Source organism: Salmo salar, chromosome 12, assembly GCF_965601325.2.
Source record: "Salmo salar chromosome 12, fSalSal1, whole genome shotgun sequence".
In the NCBI taxonomy this organism is placed as follows: Eukaryota; Metazoa; Chordata; class Actinopteri; order Salmoniformes; family Salmonidae; genus Salmo; species Salmo salar.
Window position 1 is genome coordinate 48228848 of NC_138302.1, and position 24225 is coordinate 48253072.

General features: G+C 41.4%; 1 protein-coding gene across 1 annotated transcript in view; it reads left to right on the top strand.

The window, feature by feature from the left end:
- Positions 1–24225, top strand: part of LOC106565271 (potassium voltage-gated channel subfamily KQT member 2) — a 109945-nt gene that overhangs the window by 66384 nt on the left and 19336 nt on the right. The window contains exons 9-12 of the mRNA XM_014132186.3: positions 12360–12431; positions 12659–12688; positions 16249–16523; positions 17411–17458. Of these exons, the coding sequence (XP_013987661.1) occupies positions 12360–12431; positions 12659–12688; positions 16249–16523; positions 17411–17458 (425 nt within the window). The remainder of the gene's footprint in view (positions 1–12359; positions 12432–12658; positions 12689–16248; positions 16524–17410; positions 17459–24225) is intronic.

A 24225-nucleotide genomic window follows, 5' to 3' on the forward strand; every position in this document is an offset into this window, starting at 1 on the left:
TGGGGGGGAAGGTTCACCTTCCAACAGGACAATGACCCTAAGCACACAGCCCAAACAATGCAGGAGTGGCTTCAGGACAAGTCTCTTAATGTCCTTGAGTGGCCCAGCCTGAGCCCGGACTTAAACCTGATCTAACATCTCTGGAGAGACCTGCAAATAGCTGTACAGCAATGCTCCCCATCCAACCTGACAGAGCTTCAGAGGATCTGCAGAGAAGAATGGAAGGAAACTCTCCAAATACAGGTGTGCCAAGCTTGTAGCGTCATAGCCAAGAAGACTCGATGCTGTAAATCCCTGCCAAAGGTGCTTCAACAAAGTACTGAGTAAAGGGTCTGAATACTTATGTGATATTTCAGTTTTTTATTTTAAATAAATTAGCAAAAATGTCTAAAAAGCCTGTTTTTGCTTTGTCATTATGGGGTATTGTGTGTAGATTGGTGAGAAAAAAATTATGTACTGGGCCATACGCACTAGCATCTGTAGCGCCATGCAGTCGGATGCCAAGCAGTTGCCATACCAAGTGGTGATGCAGCTAGGGCTGTTGCGGTACCGCCACACCGCAATAAAATAGTGGACTGTATTGTTATGCATACAGATTGGACTGGGTTGCTTTATGCCATGCTCCAAAATGTCTATCCACGAGTCTGAGAGAACGTATAACCCTAGGAAATGTATTTGGTTCATGGATTGTACATGGCGCCTTACAGTTAACTTTTCAGTAGCCTAGTAATAGGGAATGTTTTATAATTTTATAATTAATATACTGACACATTACCTTTCAGCTACAGAATATCACCACCATGCATTTCTATCTCCTTCATTCCTTTCTCAAGCACGTAAAGGGGTCGTCAACAGTTTAGTGATATATGTTTTGTTGTGAAAACATTTTACTATCGATGTTCACGAAGCATTGGGTAACTGCAGGAACAGGGCTGGAGAGCCCATGACATACAGATTTTGGGCGGAATATCACCTGTCACGCAGCCGAGAGCATGCTCCTCAAACAGTGGTTGATGTGTGGAGTGAAATCGGTGTTTTTAGATTTCTTTCTCAGCTGCTTATATTAAGCACATTTCTGTTATTAACCCGAAGTATCCTGTCCGCCATCCTTGAAATAACGTAGCGGTGGAATGCGCACGTCCTCCATTATTCGAGTGCATATGGATGACATGTATGTTTTCCCCTTGCCCCCCCTGCCCATTGACGGGCCATTCTAAATCGAAACTAATTTGACATATTAGTAAAGAAAAGATTCATTTGAGAATAGTCCGATGGGTGACAATATGATCACTTGATGACTGAATAGCTGTGCAGCCTGAAGCAAGAAACGGAGCCCAAGCTTTTTCCCCCTGACTTTCTCAAATCATCAATAGCCTATAGTTGCATCATGCAGCCCATATATGTTTTGATTTCTAAGGGTTGTATCATTCACAGCTAAAGTTGCCAAGTAACTCTAAATCTAGCGTATAGGACCTGTTTCAAATGATCACTTTTATGCTCAACATAAACACTTCATATGTGCACATGCTCCAGAATGGAAATAATATCCTTTCTATTTTATTCAGCTAAGTTCAATTATATTGTTTTTACTATAAAATCATATAATATAAAATCAATCAAATCAATCAATCAAATGTATTTATAAAGCCCTTTTTACATCAGCCGATGTCACAAAGTGCTATACAAAAACCCAGCCTTAAACCCCAAACAACAAGCAATTCAGATGTAGAAGCACGGTGGCTAGGAAAAACTCCCTACAAAGGCAGGAACCTAGGAAGAAACCTAGAGAGGAACAAGAGTCTGAGTGGTGGCCAGTCCTTTTCTGGCTGTGCCGGGTTGAGATTATAACAGTGCATGGCCAAGATGTTCAAACGTTCATAGATGACCAGCAGGGTCAAATAATAATAACAATAATTAATAATAATCACAGTGGTTGTAGAGGGTGCAACAGTTCAGCACCTCAAGAGTAAATGTCAGTTGGCTTTTCATAGCTGAGCATTCAGAGTTAGAAACAGCAGGTGACGTAGAGAGAGAGAGAGAGAGAGAGAGAGAGAGAGAGAGAGAGAGAGAGAGAGAGAGAGAGAGAGAGAGAGAGAGAGAGAGAGTCGAAAACAGCAGGTCCGGGACAAGGTAGCACATCCGGTGAACAGGTCAGGGTTCCATAGCCGCAGGCAGAACAGTTGAAACTGGAGCAGGAGGACTAGGGACAGCAAGGAGTCATCAGGCCAGGCATGGTCACAGGGCTCAGGTCCTCCGGGAGGGGAGGGAGAGAGAGAGAATTATAGGGAGCATACTTAAATTCACACAGGATACCGGATAAGACAGGAGAAATACTTCACATATAAGACTAACCCTAGCCCCCCGACACAAACTTTTGCAGCATAAATACTGGAGGGTGAGACAGGAGGGGTCGGGAGACACTGTGGCCCCGTCCAACAATACCCCCAGACAGGCCAACCAGGCAGTATATAACCCCACCCACTTTGCCAAATCACACACCTCGACACCACAAGAGGGATATCTTCAACCACCAACTTTTTTTTATTTTTTATTTTACCTTTATTTAACTAGGCAAGTCAGTTAAGAACAAATTCTTATTTTCAATGACAGCCTAGGAACAGTGGGTTAACTGCCTTGTTCAGGGGCAGAACGACAGATTTGTACCTTGTCAGCTCGGGGATTCGAAATTGCAACCTTACGGTTACTATTCCAACGCTCTAACCACTAGGCTTACTACCCTGAGATAAGGCCGGGTATAGCCCACCAAGATATCCCCCGCGGCACGAACCCGAGGGGGGCGCCAAACCCGGACAGGAAGATCATGTCAGTGATTCAACCCACTCAAGTGACGCACCCCTCCTAGGGATGGGATGGAAGAGCACCAGTGACTCAGCCCACATAATAGCATTAGAATCCCAGTGGAGAGAGGGGAACCGGTCAGGCGGAGACAGCAACGGTGGTTCGTCGCTCCAGTGCCTTTCTGTTCACCTTCACACCCCTGGGCCAGATTACACTCAATCATAGGACCTACTGAAGAGATGAGTCTTCAATAAAGACTTAAAGGTCGAGACCGAGTCTGCTTCTCTCACATGGATAGGCAGACCATTCCATAAAAATGGAGCTCTATAGGAGCAAGCCCTGCCTCCAGCTGTTTGCTTAGAAATTCTAGGGACAATAAGGAGGCCTGCGTCTTGTGACCGTAGCGTACGTGTAGGTATGTATGGCAGGACCAAATCGGAGAGATAGGTAGCAGCAAGCCCATGTTATGTTTTGTAGGTTAGCAGTTAAACCTTGAGATCAAGTGACAAAAGCATGGATTAATTTATCTGCATCATTTTTGGACAGAACGTTTTTGATTTTTGCAATGTTACGAAGATGGAAAAAAACTGTCCTTGAAATAGTCTTGATATGTTCGTCAAAAGAGAGATCAAGGTTCAGAGTAACGCTGAGGTCCTTCACAGTTTTATTTGAGACGACTGTACAACCATCGAGATTAATTGACAGATCCAACAGAAGATCTCTTTTTTCTTGGAACGTAGAACTAACATCTCCGCTTTGTCCGAGTTTAATAGTAAAACATTTGCCGCCATTCCCTTCCTTATGTATGAAACACAGGCTTCCAGGGAGGGCAATTTTGGGGCTTCACCATGTTTCATTGAAATGTACAGCTGTGTATCGTCCGCATAGGAATGAAAGTTAACATTATGTTTCCGAATGACATCACCAAGAGGTAAAATATATAGTGAAAACAATAGTGGTCCTAAAAACGGAGCCTTGAGGAACACTGAAACTTAGTTGATTTGTCAGAGGATAAACCATCCACAGAGACAAACTGATATCTTTCTGACAGATAAGATCTAAACCAGGCCAGAACTTGTCCGTGTAGACCAATTTGGGTTTCCAATCTCTCCAAAAGAATGTGGTGTCAAAAGCAGCACTAAGGTCTAGGAGCATGAGGACAGATGCAGAGCCTTGGTCTGACACCATTAAAAGGTAATTTACCACCTTCACGAGTGCAGTCTCAGTGCTATGATGGGGTCTAAAACCAGACTGAAGCGTTTCGTATACATTGTTGGTTTCAGATAGGCAGTGAGTTGCTGTGCAACAGCTTTTCAAAAGTTTTTAAGAGGAAAGGAAGAATCGATCATTTTTTATTTTCTGGGTGATGGTTTGGCTTTTTCAAGAGAGGCTTTATTACTGCCACTTTTAGTGAGTTTGGTATACATCCGGTGGATTGGGAACCATTTATGTTCAACATAGAAGGGCCAAGAACAGGAAGCCGCTCTTTCAGTAGTTTAGTTGGAATAGGGTCCAGTATGCATCTTGAAGGTTTAGAGGCCATTACTATTTTCATGAATGTGTCAAGCGATATGGGATTAACAAACTTGAGTGTCTCCTTTGATCCTAGGTCCTGGCTGTGTTGTGCAGACTCAGGACAACTGAGCTTTGGAGAAATACGCAGATTTAAATAGGAGTCCGTAAAATAATGGCACAGGACTTATAAGCATATCTTTTCAGCTAAATGAACAAGCCTATGGCATTGAGCATTGCCAGATAACATACAGTAGACCAACTCATATTCTGTTCTTCAAAAATAAATTGTTATTCATATCATAATGTTTCTTTAGACCTGGTTAAAATAAATAATGGATTTATTGTGATGGTGTATAAATAGATTTATTAGACTTTAAATGTAGATGTTCTTAAAGCGCACATCAGCGGCTTGAATGCAGCTTGTATGGGTGGAGGCCTGGAGATGCTAAACTTGTTTATGTTAATTAACAGGCTATTGCCGTGTGTCACGGGTGTCGTAAGGATTGGACCAAAATGCAGCGGGAATATGTATACTCATCTTCTTTTTATTTGAAGAAGGAGAAACAACTAAATACGTATACAAAAAAAGAACAAAACAGTCCTGTCAGGTGCAACAAACACTAAACAAGGATCAACTACCCACAAAATTCCATAGAAAAAACACCCCTCTTAAATAGGACCTTCAATTAGAAGCAACGAGGAGCAGCTGCTTCCAATTGAAGGTCCACCCAATAAACATCACATAGAAATAGACATACTAGAACTAACATAGAAATAGACGAACAAAGAACATAGCCCAACAAACCCTGAAACACTCTAAACAAACACCCCTCTTAAATATGAACATAGCCCAACAAACCCCGAAACTACAATAACAAATAACCCCTTATACTGGTCAGGACGTGACACCGTGGGACCGCCACAGCCCTAGATGCAGCCAGTCAAGATGCTCTCAATGGTGCAGCTGTAGAACTTTTTGAGAATCTGAGGGCCCATGCCAACTCTTTTCAGCCTCCTGAGGGGGAAGAGTTATTGTCGTGCTTTCTTCACGGCTGTGTTGGTGTTTGTGGACCATGTAAAGTCCTTAGTGATGTGGACACCGAGGAACTTGAAGCTCGCGACCCGCTCCACTACAGCCTTCAATGTAGATGGGGGCGTGCTCGGCCCTCCGTTTCCTGTAGTCCACTATCAGCTCCTTTGTCTTGCTGACGTTGAGGGAGAAGTTGTTGTCCCGGCACTACACTGCCAGCTCACTGACCTCCTCCCTATAGGCTGTCTCATCGTCAGTAATCAGGCCAACCACCATCATGTCATCAGCAAACTTAATGATGGTGTTGGAGTCTTACGTGGCCATGCAGTCGTGGGTGAACAGGGAGTACAGGAGTGGATTAAGCACGCAATCCTAAGGGGCCCCCGTATTGAAGGTCATTGTGGCGGATGTGTTGTTGCCTACCGTCACCACCTGGGGGCCCCGTCAGGAAGTCCAGGATCCAGTTGCAGTTGGAAGGTGTTCAGTCCCAGGGTCCTGAGCTGCTTGGAGGGCAGTATGGTGTTGAATGCTGATATTACAGAATGGGAGAGGTTTAAAATGTCAGTGAAGACACTTGCCAGCAGGTCAACGCATGCTCTGAGTACTCATCCTGGTAATCCGTCTGGCCCTGCTGCCTTGTGAATATTAATTACATCTAGACGTTCCGCTAGCGGAACACCACTCCAATATCCAATGATTGGGCGTGGCGCGAAATACAAACTCCTCGAAAATCCGAAAACTTCAATTTTTCAAACATATGACTATTTTACACCATTTTAAAGACAAGACTCTCCTTTATCTAACCACACTGTCCGATTTCAAAAAGGCTTTACAACGAAAGCAAAACATTAGATTATGTCAGCAGAGTACCCAGCCAGAAATAATCAGACACCCATTTTTCAAGCTAGTATATAATGTCACAAAAACCAAAACCACAGCTAAATGCAGCACTAACCTTTGATGATCTTCATCAGATGACACTCCTAGGACATTATGTTATACAATACATGCATGTTTTGTTCAATCAAGTACATATTTATATCAAAACCCAGCATGTGACGTTCAGAACTAGCATTCCCACCGAAGACTTCCGGTGAATTTACTAAATTACTCACGATAAACGTTCACAAAAAAACATAACAATTATTTTAAGAATTATAGATACAGAACTCCTTTATGCAATCGCGGTGTCCAATTTTAAAATAGCTTTTCGGTGAAAGCACATTTTGCAATATTCTGAGTAGATAGCCCAGCCATCACGGGCTAGCTAATTTGACACCCACCAAGTTTGGTACTCACCAAACTCAGATTTACTATAAGAAAAATGTTATTACCTTTGCTGTTCTTCATCAGAATGCACTCCCAGGACTTCTACTTCAACAACAAATGTTGGTTTGGTTCCAAATAATCCATAGTTATATCCAAATAGCGGCGTTTTGTTCGTGCGTTCAAGACACTATCCGAAGGGTAACGAAGGGTGACGCGCGGACGCGTATCGTGACAAAAGCTTTCAAAATATTCCATTACCGTACTTCGAAGCATGTTTAACGCTGTTTAACCTCTTACATCTAGACGTTCCGCTAGCGGAACACCTGCTCCAATATCCAATGATAGGCGTGGCGCGAATTACAAATTCCTCAAAAATACAAAAACGTCCATTTTTCAAACATATGACTATTTCACAGCATTTTAAAGACAAGACTCTCCTTTATCTAACCACACTGTCCGATTTCAAAAAGGTTTTACCGCGAAAGCAAAACATTAGATTATGTCAGCAGAGTACCCAGCCAGAAATAATCAGACACCCATTTTTCAAGCTAGCATATAATGTCACAAAAAACAAAACCACAGCTAAATGCAGCACTAACCTTTGATGATCTTCATCAGATGACACACCTAGGACATTATGTTATACAATACATGCATGTTTTGTTCAATCAAGTTCATATTTATATCAAAAACCAGCTTTTTACATTAGCATGTGACGTTCAGAACTAGCATACCCCCCGCAAACCTCCGGTGAATTTACTAAATTACTCACGATAAACGTTCACAAAAAACATAACAATTATTTTAAGATTTATAGATACAGAACTCCTTTGTGCAATCGAGGTGTCCGATTTTAAAATAGCTTTTTGGTGAAAGCACATTTTGCAATATTCTGAGTACATAGCCCAGCCATCACGGCTAGCTATTTAGACACCCACCAAGTTTAGCCCTGACCAAAGTCAGATTTACTATTAGAAAAGTTTGATTACCTTTGGTGTTCTTCGTCAGAATGCACTCCCAGGACTGCTACTTCAATAACAAATGTTGGTTTGGTTCAAAATAATCCATTGTTATATCCAAATAGCGGCGTTTTGTTCGTGCGTTCAAGACACTATCCGAAGTGTAAATAAGGGTCACGAGCATGGCGCATTTCGTGACAACAGATTTCAAAATATTCCATTACCGTACTTCGAAGCATGTCAACCGCTGTTTAAAATCAATTTTTATGCCATTTTTCTCGTAAAAAAGCGATAATATTCCGACCGGGAATCTGCGTTTAGGTAAAAAGACGAAAGAAAATAAAGCATGGGGTCGACTCGGGCACGAGCCTGAGTCTCACAGTACTGTGACCAGCCACTATCCAAACGCGCTACTTTTTTTCAGCCAGAGCCTGCAAAGCCACGATTCAGCTTTTTGCCGCCTTCTGAGAGCCCATGGGAGCCGTAGGAAGTGTCACGTAACAGCAGAGATCCCCTGTAATGGATAGAGATAATCAAGAAGGCCAAGAAATTGACAGACAGGGCACTTCCTGCATGGAATCGTCTCAGGTTTTGGCCTGCCAAATGAGTTCTGTTATACTCACAGACACCATTCAAACAGTTTTAGAAACTTTGGAGTGTTTTCTATCCAAAGCTACTAATTATATGCATATTCTAGTTTCTGGGCAGGAGTAATAATCAGATTAAATCGGGTACGTTTTTTATCCGGCCGTGAAAATACTGCCCCCTAGCCATAACAGGTTAAAATAAATTTTTATGCGATTTTTCTCGTAAAATAGCGATAATATTCCAACCGGGAGTCGTTGTTTTCGTTCAAAGACTGAAAAAGTAAAATGGACTCTTCAAGTGCATGCGCACGCCCGTCTCATTGTTCTCAGATCGACCACTTACCAAATGCGCTACTGTTTTTCAGCCATAGACTGCAAAGTCATCATTCAACGTTCTGGCGCCTTCTGAGAGCCTATGGGAGCCTTAGAAAGTGTCACGTTACAGCAGAGATCCTTTGTTTTGGATAGAGATGACAAAGAAGGCCAAGAAATGGTCAGACAGGGTACTTCCTGTAGAGAATCTTCTCAGGTTTTGGCCTGCCATTTGAGTTCTGTTATACTCACAGACACCATTCAAACAGTTTTAGGAACTTTGGAGTGTTTTCTATCCAAAGCTACTAATTATATGCATATTCTAGTTACTGGGCAGGAGTAGTAACCAGATTAAATCGGGTACGTTTTTTATCCAGCCGTGTCAATACTGCCCCCTAGCCCTAACAGGTTAAATGTGCAACCAGAGGAAAAAGAACTCTGGACCACCTATACCCCACACACAGAGACACATACAAAGCTCTCCCTTGCCCTCCATTTGGCAAATCTGACCATAATTCTATCCTCCTGATTCCTGCCTACAAGCTAAAATTAAAGCAGGAAGCACCAGTGACTAGATCAATAAAAAAGTGGTCAGAGGAAGCAGATGCTAAGCTACAGGACTGTTTTGTTAGCACAGACTGGAATATGTTCCAGGATTCCTCGGATGGTATTGAGGAGTACACCACATCAGTCATTTGCTTCATCAATAGGTGCATTGATGACGTCGTCCCCACAGTGACCGTACGTACATACCCCAACCAGAAGCACAGGCAGCATCCGCACTGAGCTAAAGGCTAGACCTGCCACGTTCAAGGAGTGGGACTCTAACACAGAAGCTTATAAGAAATCCCGCTATGCCCTCCGACGAACCATCAAACAGGCAAAGCATCAAGATCAAATCGTACTACACCGGCTCTGATGCTGGTCGGATGTGGCAGGGCTTGCAAACCATTACAGACTGCAAAAGGAAGCACAGCCGAGAGCTGCCCAGTGACACAAGCCTATCAGATGAGCTAAACTACTTCTATGCTCGCTTTGAGGCAAATAACACTAAAACATGCATGAGAGCACCAGCTGTTCCGGAAGACTGTGTGATCACGCTCTCCGCAGCCGATGTGAGTAAGACCTTTAAGCAGGTCAACATTCACAAGGCCGCTGGGCCAGATGGATTACCAGGACGTGTACTGCGAGCATGCGCTGACCAACTGGCAAGTGTCTTCACTGACATTTTCAACCTCTCCCTGTCTGAGTCTGTAATACCAACATGTTTTAAGCAGACCACCATAGTCCCTGTGCCCAAGAACACTAAGGTAACCTGCCTAAATGACTACCGATTAAATCGGGTATGTTTTTTATCCGGCCGTGAAAATACTGCCCCCTATCCATAACAAGTTAAAGGTCTTACTCACATCGGCTACGGAGAGTGAGATCACACAGTCGTCCGGAACAGCTGGTGTTCTCATGCTTGGTTGCTTGCCTCAAAGCGAGCATGGAAGAAATATAGCTTGTCTGGTAGGCTCGCATCACTGGGCAGCTCACAGCTGGGTTTCCTTTTGTAATCCGTGATAGTTTGCAAGCCCTGCCACATCCGACGAGCATCAGAGCCGGCGTAGTAGGATTCGATCTTAGTCATGTATTGATATGTATATATGTCTGTACGTACGTACCATGATGTGGTAATGTTATCAGATGAATCCCGGAACATATTCCAGTCTGTGCTATCGAAATAGTTCTGTAGCCTAACATTGGCTTCATCGGACCACTTGACCACCGTATTGAGAGCGTCACTGGTACTTTCTGTTTGAGTTTTTGCTTGTAAGCAGGAATCAGTAGGATAGACTTATGGTCAGATTTGCTAAGTGGAGGGCCAGGGAGGGCCTTGTATGTATTTCTGTGTGTGGAGTAAAGGTGATCTAGAGTTTTGTCGCCTCTAGTTGTAAAGGTGACATGCTTGTAAAAATTAAGTAACACAGATTTCAGTTTCCCTGCATTAAAATCACAAGCCACTAGGAGCGCCACCTCTGTATGTGCATTTTCTTGTTTTCTTATGGCTATATCCAGCTCGTTGAGTGTGGTCTTAGTGCCAGCATCAGTTTGTGGTGGTAAATAGACAGCTATGAAACATGTAAATAGTATGGTCTGCAGCTATTCATGAGGTATTCTAAATCGGGTGGACAAAAGACTTCCTTAACATTAGAGATTGCACACCAGCTGTTGTTAACAGAGACAGACACCTCCCCATAACCTTACCAGAAGCTGCCATTCGGTCTTGACGATGCATAGAAAAACCTGCTAGATGTATATTATCCATGTCCTTGCTCAGCCACGACTCAGATAAACATAGGATATTACAGTGCTTCAAGTCCTGTTGATAGGATAGTCTCGAAAGGAGCTTGTCCAGTTTGTTCTCTAGTGATTGCACGTTCGCCAATAGAATGGACGGTAGAGGCGGTTTATTTACTTGCCGGCATAGTCTCATCAGGGAGCCTGCTCGTTTGCCTCTCTTGCGCCATCTCTTCCTTTTTCGAGTCCCGGGGATTAGGGCCTGGTCCTGAATGAGCAGTCCACAGCTGCTGACTCATTGAAGTAAAAATCGTCAATCAAATTGTATTTATCAATTGCGCCCAATACAACAAGTATTGTTACTGTGAAATGCTTACTTACAAGCCCTTAACCAACAATGCAGTTTTAAGAAAATATAGTTAAGAATTGAGGTTAATGATCACTGTTCTGATATCCAGAAGATGTTTTTGGTCATAGGAAATTATGGTAGAAATATTATGTGCAAAAAAAGTTAAGATCAGCGTAAAGAAAACACACAAAATCCACTGCAGCACCATCTTCTCATCATATTAGATGCACAGTAGCTCACGCGCGCACACTCGCACTCGCTGTCGTTCTCTATCTTGCTCTCGCTCTCTTGGCATAGCACACAAAAACACAGCACGGCATACCATTATTCACACACACACACACACACACACACACACACACACACACACACACACACACACACACACACACAGACACACACAGATGAAGACAAATGAAAAAGACTGATGTTTTCACATTTTATTTTGATTAAATATGGTTCACAATTTCAGTTAGTTTGTGACTATTTGGTCCCCTTGGTGATGTCACAGGCTTGTCTAAACATATTGGTAGTGATTAGTCTTTGTTAATGTGAATGTTCTATGCCAGGTGTATAGATGGCTAACTTAGCTTGAGTATTGATTGATGGCTGAAGGGAAAAAGGCAAACAGCCTGCAACTGGGCCATATCTGATTGTTGCATTGTGGGCCCAGGGCCCGAAGGACTGGGTACTTTTTACCTCATCTGCAGGGAAAGATTTCCATTGGATAGGTACTACAAGTCTTAGATAAATTAAAGTGTGCCTGTCTCATAAGGAACAACAGGCTACTTTGAAAGTTGGGGTGTCAAATTGAATTCAAGGGCTGTATGACTACAGTGATGTTTAATCGAACATTATATTACGTAAAACAAGTATCTTTTACAAAACTTTGGACTATTAATGAATGGGATAGTAATTGCAGTTGTTTGTTACTGTGTCACATTCTCTTATCTGCATTCCCAAAAAATTATGAAAATGCCATCTTAGTTTTGGTTACAGGGCAATTGAAAACATCCTCACAGAATTCAAGCTCTTGGTAAGGAGGCATATGAAATCAAGCAAAATTGAAATCTACAACCTACTACCCATAAATGGCCTACTACCCATAAATGGCAGGGATTGCATCGGGAATAATATACATTCATATAGAACATTTGAAACAGCACCAAGCCATTCTATATGCAGTAAAGCTGTGCTGGGGTATGTTTTTTTTCTTCCTTGTAACACCAACACATCTTTTGTCTTTTATTTATAAGTAGACTGATCCCGCCACTAAATCAACTGGATCTACTAAGAAATCTGAAGAGCAAGTCGGGACTGTCATTCAGGTCAAAAACAAAATCCGAATTCATCATCTACTAAGATCTTTATAGCATTATGAAACATTATGTAAAATATAGTGTGCTACTTTTTCTATAAAAAATATAGCATCAATACTACTATGTCAGATTTGACAGATTATTGACAATTGAATGTACTGTATGTATCTGTTTGTTTTGTTTGTTTGTTTGTTTGTTTGTTTGTTTGTGTGTCTTTGTGTTTCCTGACCAAACAGGAAGGAACCCCAACCGGAGCCCTCCCCAAGGTCAGTATCAAAACCTTATCTTACAACGAGGTCAAAATAATCTATTTCACTCATCTCCATCCCAAATTTCTGGTCAGTTCTAAAGTCGACACTGAACCTGAAGACTGTTCAAAACAGTCACCAACGTTGAGAGTACCAGCCATGTCACTTGTTCGTTGTAAGATAAGGTGACCAACACTCGACCAAATAAGACCTACTGTCTCTAGTTTATCACATATTGACTATTTCACGGTTGTATGGTCAGGTGCAGCAAAGAATAACCTAAGAAAGCTTCAGCTGGCCCAGAATAGAGCAGCACGCCTTGCACTTCACTGAACTTAGAGGGTTCATATCTACAATATACAAATTTAATGCAACGCACAATGTTACAGTGCGTTCACACCTCTTTACTTTTTTCAAATTTTGTTGTGTTACAGCTTGGATTTTGTCACACACATTACCCCATAATGTTAAAGTGGAATTATGTTTTTCAAAACAAAACATTAACAAATGAATAAAAATGTAAAGCTAAAATGTCTTGAGTCAATAAGTATTCAACCCCCTTGTTTTGGCAAGCCTAAATAAGTTCAGGAGTAAAAATGTGCTTAACAAGTCACATAATAAGTTGCACTGACTACCGCATCTCTGTACCCCACACAAACAATTATCTGTAAGGTCCCTCAGTCGAGCTATGAATTTCAAACACAGATTCAACCTCAAAGAACAGGGAGGTTTTCCAATGCCTCGCAAAGAAGGGCACTTATTGGTAGTAAAAAAATTTAAAAGCAGATATTGAATATCCCTTTGAGCATGGTGAAGTTATTAATTACTCTTTGGATGGTGTATCAATACACAGAGTCACTACAAAGATACAGGAGTCCTTCTTAACTCAGTTGCTGGAGAGGAAGGAAACTTTTTATCATGAATACAAAGTTTTATGTTTGTGGCAAATCCAATACAACACATTACTGAGTACCACTCATATTTTCAAGCTTAGTGGTTGCTGCATCATGTTATTGGTATGCTTGTAATCGTTAAGGATAGGCTCATTTTTCAGGATGAATAGAAACGTAATAGAGCCAAGCAAAGGCAAATTCCTAAAGGAAAACCTGGTTAAGTCTGCTTTCCACGAGACAATGGGAGATGTATTCACCTTTCAGCAGGACAATGACCTAAAACACGAGGCCAAATCTACACTAGAGTTACTTACCAAGAAGAATGTTGGCCGTGTTACAGTTTTGACTTAAATCTACTTTAAAATCTATTGCAAGACCTGAAAATGGTTGTCTAGCAATGATCAACAATCATTTTGACAGAGCTTGAAGAATTTTGAAAAGAATACTTGCCAAATGTTGCACAATCCAGGTGTGGAAAACTCTTAGAATGTACCCAGAAAGACTCACAGCTGAATTCAATTCTAAAAGTGCTTCTCCAAAGTATAGACTCAGAGGTGTGAATACTTATGTAAATGACATATTTCTGTATTAAATTTCCAATAAATGTGCAAAAATGTTTTTTGTAGATTGGAGAATGTTTTTTATCAATTTGATCCATTTGGAATTCAGGCTGTAACACAACAAAATGTGGAATAAGTCAAGGGGTTTGAATACTTTCTGAAGGCATTTTATATAAAGACATGGTTACATGGAACTCCCATCTCATTTTACAATCTGCTAAAAGAGCTTTAAAAACCAAATAAAACAATACCTCATGACCCACACCTCTCCCCTCTCTGACCTAAATAACTTGTTTGTATATACAGTACACCACTTAACTTCTAACCACATTTTGTTACATTACAGCCTTATTCTAAAATTGATTTAATAATTTTTTGCCCTTCTCAATCTACACACAATACTCCATAATGACAAAGCGAAAACAGGTTTAGACATTTTTGCAAATGTATTGCAAAGAAAAAACAGAAATAGCTTATTTGCATACGTTTTCAGACCCTTTGCTATGAGGCTTGAAATTGAGCTCAGGTGCATTCTGTTTCCATTGAGCATCCTTGATGTTTCTACAACTTGCACACACCTGTCTGTATAATGTCCCACAGTTGACTGAATGTCAGAGCAAAAACCAAGCCATGAGGTCAAAGGAAGAGCTCCGAGACAGGATTGTGTCAAGGCACCGATCTGGGGAAGGGTACCAAAAAAATTCTGCAGCATTGAAGGCCCCCAAAAACACAGTGGCCTCCGTCATTCATAAATAGAAGAAGTTTGGAACCACCAAGACCCTTCCTAGAGCTGGCCGCCTGGCCAAACTGAGCAATTGGGGGAGAAGGGCCGTGGTGAGGAGGTGACCAAGAACCGGATGGTCAATAACAGAGTTCCAGAGTTCCTCTGTGGAGATGGGAGAACCTTCCAGAAGGACAACCACCTTTGCAGCACTTCACCAATCAGGCCTTTATGGTAGAGTGGCCAGACGGAAGCCACTCCTCAGTAAAAGGCACATGGCAGCCTGCTTGTAGTTTGCCATAAAGCACCTAAAGGACTCTCAGACCATGAGAAACAAGATTCTCTGGTCAGATGAAACCAAGATTGAACTCTTTGGTCTGAATACCAAGCGTCACGCCTGGAGGAAATCTGGCACCATTCTTATGGTGAAGCATGGTTGTGGCAGCATCATGCTGTGGGGATGTTTTTCAGCGGCAGGGACTGGGAGAATGGTCAGGATCGAGGCAAAGATGAACAGAGCAAAGTACAGAGAGATCCTTGACGAAAACCTGCTTCAGAGTGCTCAGGACCTCAGATTGTGGAAAAGGTTCACCTTCCAACAGGACAACGACCCTAAGCACACAGCCAAGTCGATGCAGGAGTGGTTTCGGGACATGTCTCTGAATGTCCTTGAGTGGCCCAGCCAGAGCCCGGACTTGAAACTGATCTTACATCTCTGGAGAGACCTGAAAATAGCTGTGCAGCGACACTCCCCATCCAACCTGACAGAGTTTGAGAGGATCTGCAGAGAAGAATGGGAGAAACTCCCCAAATACAGGTGGGCCAAGCTTGTAGCGTCATACTCATGAAGACTTGAGGCTGTAATCGCTGCAAAAGGTTCTTCAACAAAGGGACTGAATACTTATGTAAATGTGATTTAACCTCTATGGGCTAGGTGGGACGCTTGTAAAAATCCTATTACTTCAATTTCTCAAACATATGACTATTTTACAGCTATTTAAAGACAAGACTCTCGTTAATCTAACCACACTGTCCGATTTCAAAAAGGCTTTACAACGAAAGCAAAACATTAGACAAGTCCTATAAAATGAGAAGATTTATTGAAAAGCGTATTTTAACTGATTACTTACTGCCAAGCAATTAGAGTAACTTGTGAGGCGTTTGTTGTGATACTCCGACAATATTCAGTTGGGGCTGAATGAATGCAATACCAGAACATTGTACGGCTAGTAAACCACTAAATATTGCAACATCAATAGCATCTGATTACCATAACTGCAAGTTGGTCAATAAAGATGTGCATGGTGTGCATGAATACACAGAACAACACTGACTTGTATTGATTGAGTGGCGATAACATGACATATCTCCTCTCAACGTCTCTTGATCCCCTGACTCCTCCAGTCAGAAGGTCAGCCTGAAGGAGCGTGTTTTCTCCAGTCCCCGGAGCTCAGGGACCAAAGGGAAAGGTTCACCCCATGGCCCCAGTGGACAAGGCAGCCAGGGTCAAGGCCAGGGGGGCCAAGGCCAGGGCCAACCCATTCACAGGTCCCCCAGCGCTGACAACAGCAATGAAGACAGCCCCAACAAAGTGCCCAAGAGTTGGAGTTTCGGAGAACGCAGCCGGGCACGTCAAGCCTTCCGCATTAAGGGCGCTGCCTCGCGCCAAAACTCGGAAGGTAGGAGTATCTTTACGCAGTGTGTTTCTGTGGTACTTGATATGTTGAGTTCCGTCTAGCTTTTGAATGATGTGTTATTCTTTGTGGCTTTAGTGTTGCAATGTCATCCAAGCGGCCGTCTTGGAAATGAGTTTGTTGTGTGGTGTGATGCGCTGTAAGAGTTCAAATTGCATGTTGTGTTATGTGCTGTATCTTTTGTTGCTCTGTTCTTTCCCGGGTTTCATACTTTTTTTCTGTTATCTGTGGTATCTTTGTTACCTTTCTGTTTGGTTCATTTGAAACAAACTTGGAACAGTACAATTAGAGAAAGACAGTGTGGTGATTATGTTCTGCTGATGTAGTTGATGTTTAAAAGTTAGGTGACAATGACAAGTTATAACAATGGTCATAATGTCACTTAATGCTATCATAAGGATTTGGTTAGCGACATTACTCTGACTATAGCAGGTTATAACAAACCTTTGAACTGATGATGACAGTGTAATAACCTCTGTCCTCTATATAGCTCTTTAATAAAACAGTTTCATGTCAAACTCATGAGTTCTCATAACATGTCTTATAACACTCCTAGTGGTAGTATATTATTAGCATTGTCACCACCCCTTAAAGTGTTTAGATGTTCAAGTCTTAAAGTGTTTAAGTGTTACTGTTAATTAAGCATAGATATTAATCATGAATTAAACAGCATGGCAGCATATGTTTGCCCTACATGAGGCAGTTCTGTTAAACATGTCCGGTCTGTTTTATGTGTCTGTATTCATGCAATTGTTGCTCTTGATGGCGTTTTCTCTGTACGTTGACAGAAAACAAATAATTTGATGCACGCTAGGCAAAACGCAATCCTCATCGATTCCTTTTTCGTTTCTCTATTTGACGGTGGGCTAAAGTGCTGATTGAGATGCAGGATGAAGAATTCAGACAGAAGAGCTCACCAGGTCAGGCAAACAGAGATGCTTGTTTCAACATCCACGATCAACACACCGATAAGCAATATATCAAGGGATTTATTACCTCATGTACATATATGCTTTCATGTTTTGTTTTTGGTTTGGTATGCTTTTTGGACTGATTTCCCAGATACAGAAGCCCAGTCCCTGACTAAAAAGCGTGCTCAATAGAGAATCTCCATTTAAAGTGCTTTCCAGTCCAGGATTAGGCTTAATCTGTGTCTGAGAACACGGCCCATGTTCGGAATTATATTTTTTTTTTTGTTCCATTTGGCAAATAGCTGTAAAGAAGTTAGAATATAGTACAGGATAACGTCTATTTTTATTTGCTGGCAATGGCATCATCTTCATGTTGTCTGTTTGTTTTACTTTGTTTTTGAATATGATAACATCATCATAAACCATGTACTGTCAATACTAATCACCAGAACTCATGTGAGTAATCAGATTTAGACAGATTTTTCTAATTTCATGTCCAAATTCTCCCAAAGTGTCTAAAATGTATTGTGTAGCTCAGTGTTGCCCAAACTTTTTATAGTCCCGTACCCCTTCCAACATTCAACCTCCAGCTGCGTTCCTCCTCTAGCACCAGGGTCAGCACACTCTCAAATGTTGTTTTTTGCCATCATTATAAGCCTGCCAAACACACACTATACGATACCTTTATTAAACATAAGAATGAGTGTGAGTTTGTCACAACCCGGCTCGTGGGAAGTGACAAAAAGCTTTTATAGGACCAGGCACAATAATTATATAATAATAATCAATAATTTTGCTCTTTATTTAACCATGTTACATATAAAACCTTATTTGTTCATCGAAAATTGTGAATAACTCACCACAGGTTAATGAAAAGGGTGTGCTGGAAAGGATGCACATAACTCTGCAATGTTGGGTTGTATTGGAGAGAGTCTCAGTCTTAAATAATTTTTCACACAGTCTGTGCCTGTATTTAGTTTTCATGCTAGTGAGGGCCGAGAATCCACTCTCACATAGGTACATGCTTGCAAAGGGCATCAGTGTCTTAACAGCGCGATTTGCCAAGGCAGGATACTCTGAGCGCAGCCCAAACCAGAAATCTGGCAGTGGCTTCTGATTAAATTCAATTGCAATTTCGATGAGGTTCTTTTTTTCAGATATCGGTAAGTGGACTGGAGGCAGGGCATGAAAGGGATAACGAATCCAGTTGTTTGTGCCTTCCGTTTCGGGAAAGTACCTGCGTAATTGCGCACCCATCTCACTCAGGTGCTTCGCTATATCACATTTTACATTGTCCGTAAGCTTGAGTTCATTTGCACACAAAAAAATCTAATAATGATGGAAAGACCTGTGTTTTGTCCTTGTTAATGCAGACAGAGAAGAGCTCCAACTTCTTAATCATAGCCTGAATTTTGTCCCACACGTTGAATATAGTTGCGGAGATTCCCTGTAATCCTAGATTCAGATCATTCAGGCGAGAAAAAACATCACCCCGATAGGCCAGTCGTGTGAGAAACTTGTCATCATGCATGCGGTCAGACAAGTGAAAATTATGGTCAGTAAAGAAAACGTGTCAGTACTTTGCCCCTTGATAACCAGCGCACTTCTGTATGTTGTAAAAGTGTTACATGGTCGCTGCCCATATCATTGCATAGTGCAGAAAATACACAAGAGTTCAGGGGCCTTGCTTTAACAAAGTTGACCATTTCACTGTAGTGTCCAAAACATCTTTCAAGCTGTCAGGCATTCCCTTGGCAGCAAGAGCCGCTCGGTGGATGCTGCAGTGTACCTAAGTGGCATCGGGAGCAACTGCTTGTACGCACGTTACCACTCCACTATGTCTCCTTGTCATGGCTTTTGCGCCATCAGTACAGATGCCAACACATCTTGACCACCAAAGGCCATTTGATGTTACAAAGCTGTCCAATATCCTCTCTTGTTGTCCTGGTTTCCAGTGGTTTGCAGAAGAGGATGCCATCCTTAATTGACCCCCCATAAACGTAAAGGACATATACCAGGAGCTGTGCCAGGCCCGCCACGTCTGTTGACTCATCCAGCTGTAACACATATAATTCACTGGCTTGTATGCAAAGCCGTTAATTGTTTCAAAACATCTCCTGCCACGTCACTGATGCGTCGTGAAACAGTGTTGTTTGATGAAGACATTGTTTGTATAGTTTCTTTGGCCATTTCCCCCAGCATTGTCCCAGCCATATCTGCGGCAGCATGAAGAATTAAGTCCTCCACAATAGCATGGGGCTTGCCTGTCCTAGCCACTTGGCAGCTTACCATATAAGACGCTTCTAGTCCCTTCTTATTAATGGTATCTGTTGATTTTATACATGACTTACTACTCGAAAGTTGTCTTAATTCTTGCTCAAAAAACTCCTGTGGCTTAGTTTCAAATTGGCATGTTTTGTTTCTAAATATCTGCGCAAGAGTGAAGGTTTCATCGAGTTGTGAGATAGTACTTTTGCACATATAACACACTGTGCCTGAGGAAAGGCACTACTTCCAATATAAGTGAACCCCAAATCAATTTAGTTCTCATCATATGTGCGCCTCTTCGATGGACCAACATCCCTGTCTGTTGTTTGGTGCTTTCCCAGGTAAGGGGGCAGTAGCTCTTCGGCTGCATCAGATTCACAACTGTCAGTGTCCATGCTAGCTGGGCTAACAACATATGTAGAATTACTGATGCTAGCATTGGATGTGCTCGTGGAAGCAGAACAACTTGTGTCGTCGACAGGCGCAGGTGTAGTACTGCTGGTAGTAGCAGTACTACCAGTAGAGCTGGTATGTGTCTCTATGGACGCGGGCCTTACTTTTTTTAACCATTTATCAATTTCCCAGCAAACGGAATGAGCAGCAGCTACGTTTGGCTACATACGGATAGTTAGTGGAATTCCCACGAGAGAGTAATGGTTCATTTGATTGGATGTTCATTATTTGACTAGGCTACCTGTATTTGACATTGTGTTGTTATTTCGCTGAACACTAGATTGTTTAACTTTATTTTTGGCAGTGAAACGAGGCTACTCAGGCGAGAAAAAAAACACCCAAATGTATAACCCCGTTGGAAAATAGAAATGGACTGTTTGAAAATGTGAATAAAAATAAATTCTTTTTTTTTTTTTTAAATGAATGTGAATCACATTTTTATTTGGCGTGCCCCCGACGGCTTTGCTCGTACCCCTGGGGGGTTTGGGAAAACCTGGTGTAGCTCAATAAAGTTACTTTATTTGTGCCCTGGTCCTCACGAGCCGGGTTGTGACAAAAACTCACACTCATTCTTATGTTTAATAAAGGTATCGTATAGTGTGTGTGTGTGTGTGTGTGTGTGTGTGTGTGTGTGTGTGTGGCAGGCTTACAATGATGGCAAAAAACAACATTTGAGGTTGAATGTTTGCTGGAGTTTTAGACATTTTGGGAGAATTTGGACATGAAATGAGAAGAAATCTGTCTAAATCTGATTTCTCACATGAGTTCTGGTGATCAACCAGATCAAAATAATGCTAAATGATGCTTAAAACAATTTTCTAAAGTCATTATATGGAGTTAAATTAGTGCCAAAAACCAAGTGTGCATGTAATCAGTGTTGTGCACATATCAGTCTCTCATTGATTTCAGTCTCATGCCATTAGCTGATAACTGTTGCAAAGTTATTTGGCTAAATTACAGCAATCATTTAGTAGCATGGTTATGATATCATCTCAACCCCAGTAACAAGCCATAACAATCTGTCAGTTTATAGTAATGACTGTTACTGACCTCTGTTGATATGTCTGTTACCTTATGCTAATTATTAGCTTGGTAAAACAGAGCAATTCATTTTGGATTCCCAGGCTAGCAAAAAAAATACTTTTTAGGACTCAAGTAAACTGTTACATTTCAGTTAGCCTGACATGATGCCTCTATAACATGATCATGACAAATTATAGTGTCAAAATTATGACATAAAACCTGTCATGATATGTCATTACCATTTTGCAAAGTGACATAACACTTACAAAGCGACAACTGTAAGACATTTTAATCTGATTGTATGTTTTTCCACTTCATAATGCCATCTTGGCTTACATGTAATGGTATACTGTAGCAGGCCTTATGCCATTTCTATGGCAGCCTTATGAAGGCATTGTGATGCTGCATTTACTGATTTCCACTGCCCATAACTCTAATGCAGCAACCAGTTGTGACTTGGGAATAATCTTCAACTGCACACCTTTGGAAAACAAAAGATCCTACATGCTTACATATTACAAAGTGCAGTTGTGAGATACCTACTGATCATTTATGAAAAATAATTGTAACACTATGCACATAATATGTTCAAGTGTGTGACATTAGATTGATCCATCCTTTGGGGAAAGACTTTTGAATATACTGATTTGGCACTATTTGACTATTGTACAATATATCACATCTTGCCATATCTGAGCAGTGGAATTAATTCAAATCTGACAAATATACAAATCTGTATACTTCTAAATATGTTGGCAGTGTTACAGAGTTGCTGCTTTAGCCTCATTTTAATAGTGTATCAGTTGGGTCATGTTCATATGAAGCCATAGCTTAAACAGCTTTGGAACCTTGTTTTCAGAGTGACATTTTGATACTGTATCAGTTGGGTCATGTTCATATGAAGCCATAGCTTAAACAGCTTTGGAACCTTGTTTTCAGAGTGACATTTTGATACTGTATCAGTTGGGTCATGTTCATATGAAGCCATAGCTTAAACGGCTTTGGAACCTTGTTTTCAGAGTGACATTTTGATTGAGTTTGCTAGCTAACTTATTTAACATCCGATGCATATTTCCACAGCATTGTCACTGGTTGCTGCATGACAGTGTAGGGTTTTCACTGTCAAATGACCATTGTCACAACATTCCTTTTCACAATTTGACATTAGAATAAGTGACTGCAACCAGTATGAAAATCTTGGTAACACCTTCTGTGAATGCCCTAATCATAAGGAAATGTAAGCGCCTATGTTTTGCATTGTAATGGATTTTGCGTATTTCTTAAGGGGTTATTAAAACCTGTTGCTGCAGTCCTTTCTTCTTCAGTCCATTCCACTAATTACTGTACCAAACTACATTTGATGCCCATCATTTTTACTTATCACCCCTCCCTTTCACGATGCAGATCTGGCCAATACCCCTGCAGTCCTTATTGCATTGTACCTTCAGAGAGGTTCTGTAATACATGACAAGATACCCACTGAGACAACTGAATATCACCACAGCCCTCGGGTTCTTTACATCATGATATTGTATATCATTTCCTAATAAGCCTGTTTTTTTGGTGATTGTATTATGATTTTATCCTTAAATTTAACCAGGTTTATTTTATTGTCGTTTCCTTCTCCTCTCCACCTCTTTTGCAGCAATTGAGGGGTTAATCAGTAAGAAACAAATCCCTTGTCTGCTTGGGGGACGGCCACCAGATCAAAATGAATAAAAACAAGTGTTTATATGATTGAAGCAATATATTGCATGCCCAACTGTAGACCCATTCCATGAGCACAGTAATGGGTGGGCCCCATCATTTTCATAATAGCCCAACTACAAGCAAGCAGCCCGAAAGCCATGCACTCAACTCAAAATGGCTGCCGCTGTTGCATTCTAACCTGCATGAAGGAAGCTGTCTGATCTCTGTCAGTTGGCCTTCAGTGCCCACTAAGGGCCTTTGAAGCACAGCACTATAGAACCGTGACACTAGATCCCCTCCCCTTAAAATGGAAGCCATGTTGGGGGAAGACGTGATGCAGTTTCACGGCTCTGTATTTTGGTTGGCATTAGGCGCACAATGTTTTTGTCTGTTGGAGTGAAACTGGGATAGGTCAATGCTGTGGCCCAAAATTATTGACACCTTCAGGCAAGTTCAAGCACTTTATTTGTCAATACAGATATCTACGTCAAATTTCTTACGCTCAGAGTTCACATATTTGAGCTCAGAGACATACTTGATTATGCTAGATACACATACTACATACACTAGATACACAGAACCAAAGATGAACAAAGCCTCTTTACACACCATAAAACCATTATGGTCTTGAAAAGGGAGAAATCCTTACCATCTCAAATACAACACCGACATTGAAATATATAGGGAAAGATTTACCCAGCCTTGTCACCAGTCTGAACCTCCTATTTCACTGATGCAAATTGCTACCAACTTGAGTCTGGCCTTTAGATCCCAAAAATAGAAAAGCAACTATTACAATAATTGAAAGTTAAATGTGTGACTGCACAAGCCAATATCCAAACTCCTTCTCGGCTCCCCCCTGCCAGTCAAATTTACAATAAATCCAGTGACTCAGCCACACATAAAAAAGTTTGATATTGAAAGGAGTATATTTAATGCCTAATATAATGAATTATATACAGTAGGACCGATTTACAGTGTTACACTGTTTCCACTATTAAGTTTACTTCAAGATATAGCTAGATATATTGATTGCAGAGTTAGCTGTCCTGCTATGGCTTGTATATAGGTGCTTAATGAACATCCATGTTTTGTACTGTTACGTCTCTGCATTGAACCTCATATAGGCACATTGTCCCCCTTCTGCCATAATAGGCATTCAGCAGTTTGAAATACTTTAACGACTTTCTCTGTATCCCACTCTGAATAGGCCTACACCTGGAACTCAAGTGTCTCAAACTGCAGATTGACGAGGCTGTGGTCCACTGCAGTGGCCTGTCTGCTGACTGTCTCAGTGTCATTCACAACGATGCTAGCTGCTAGCGTAGCTTAAGATAAGAGCA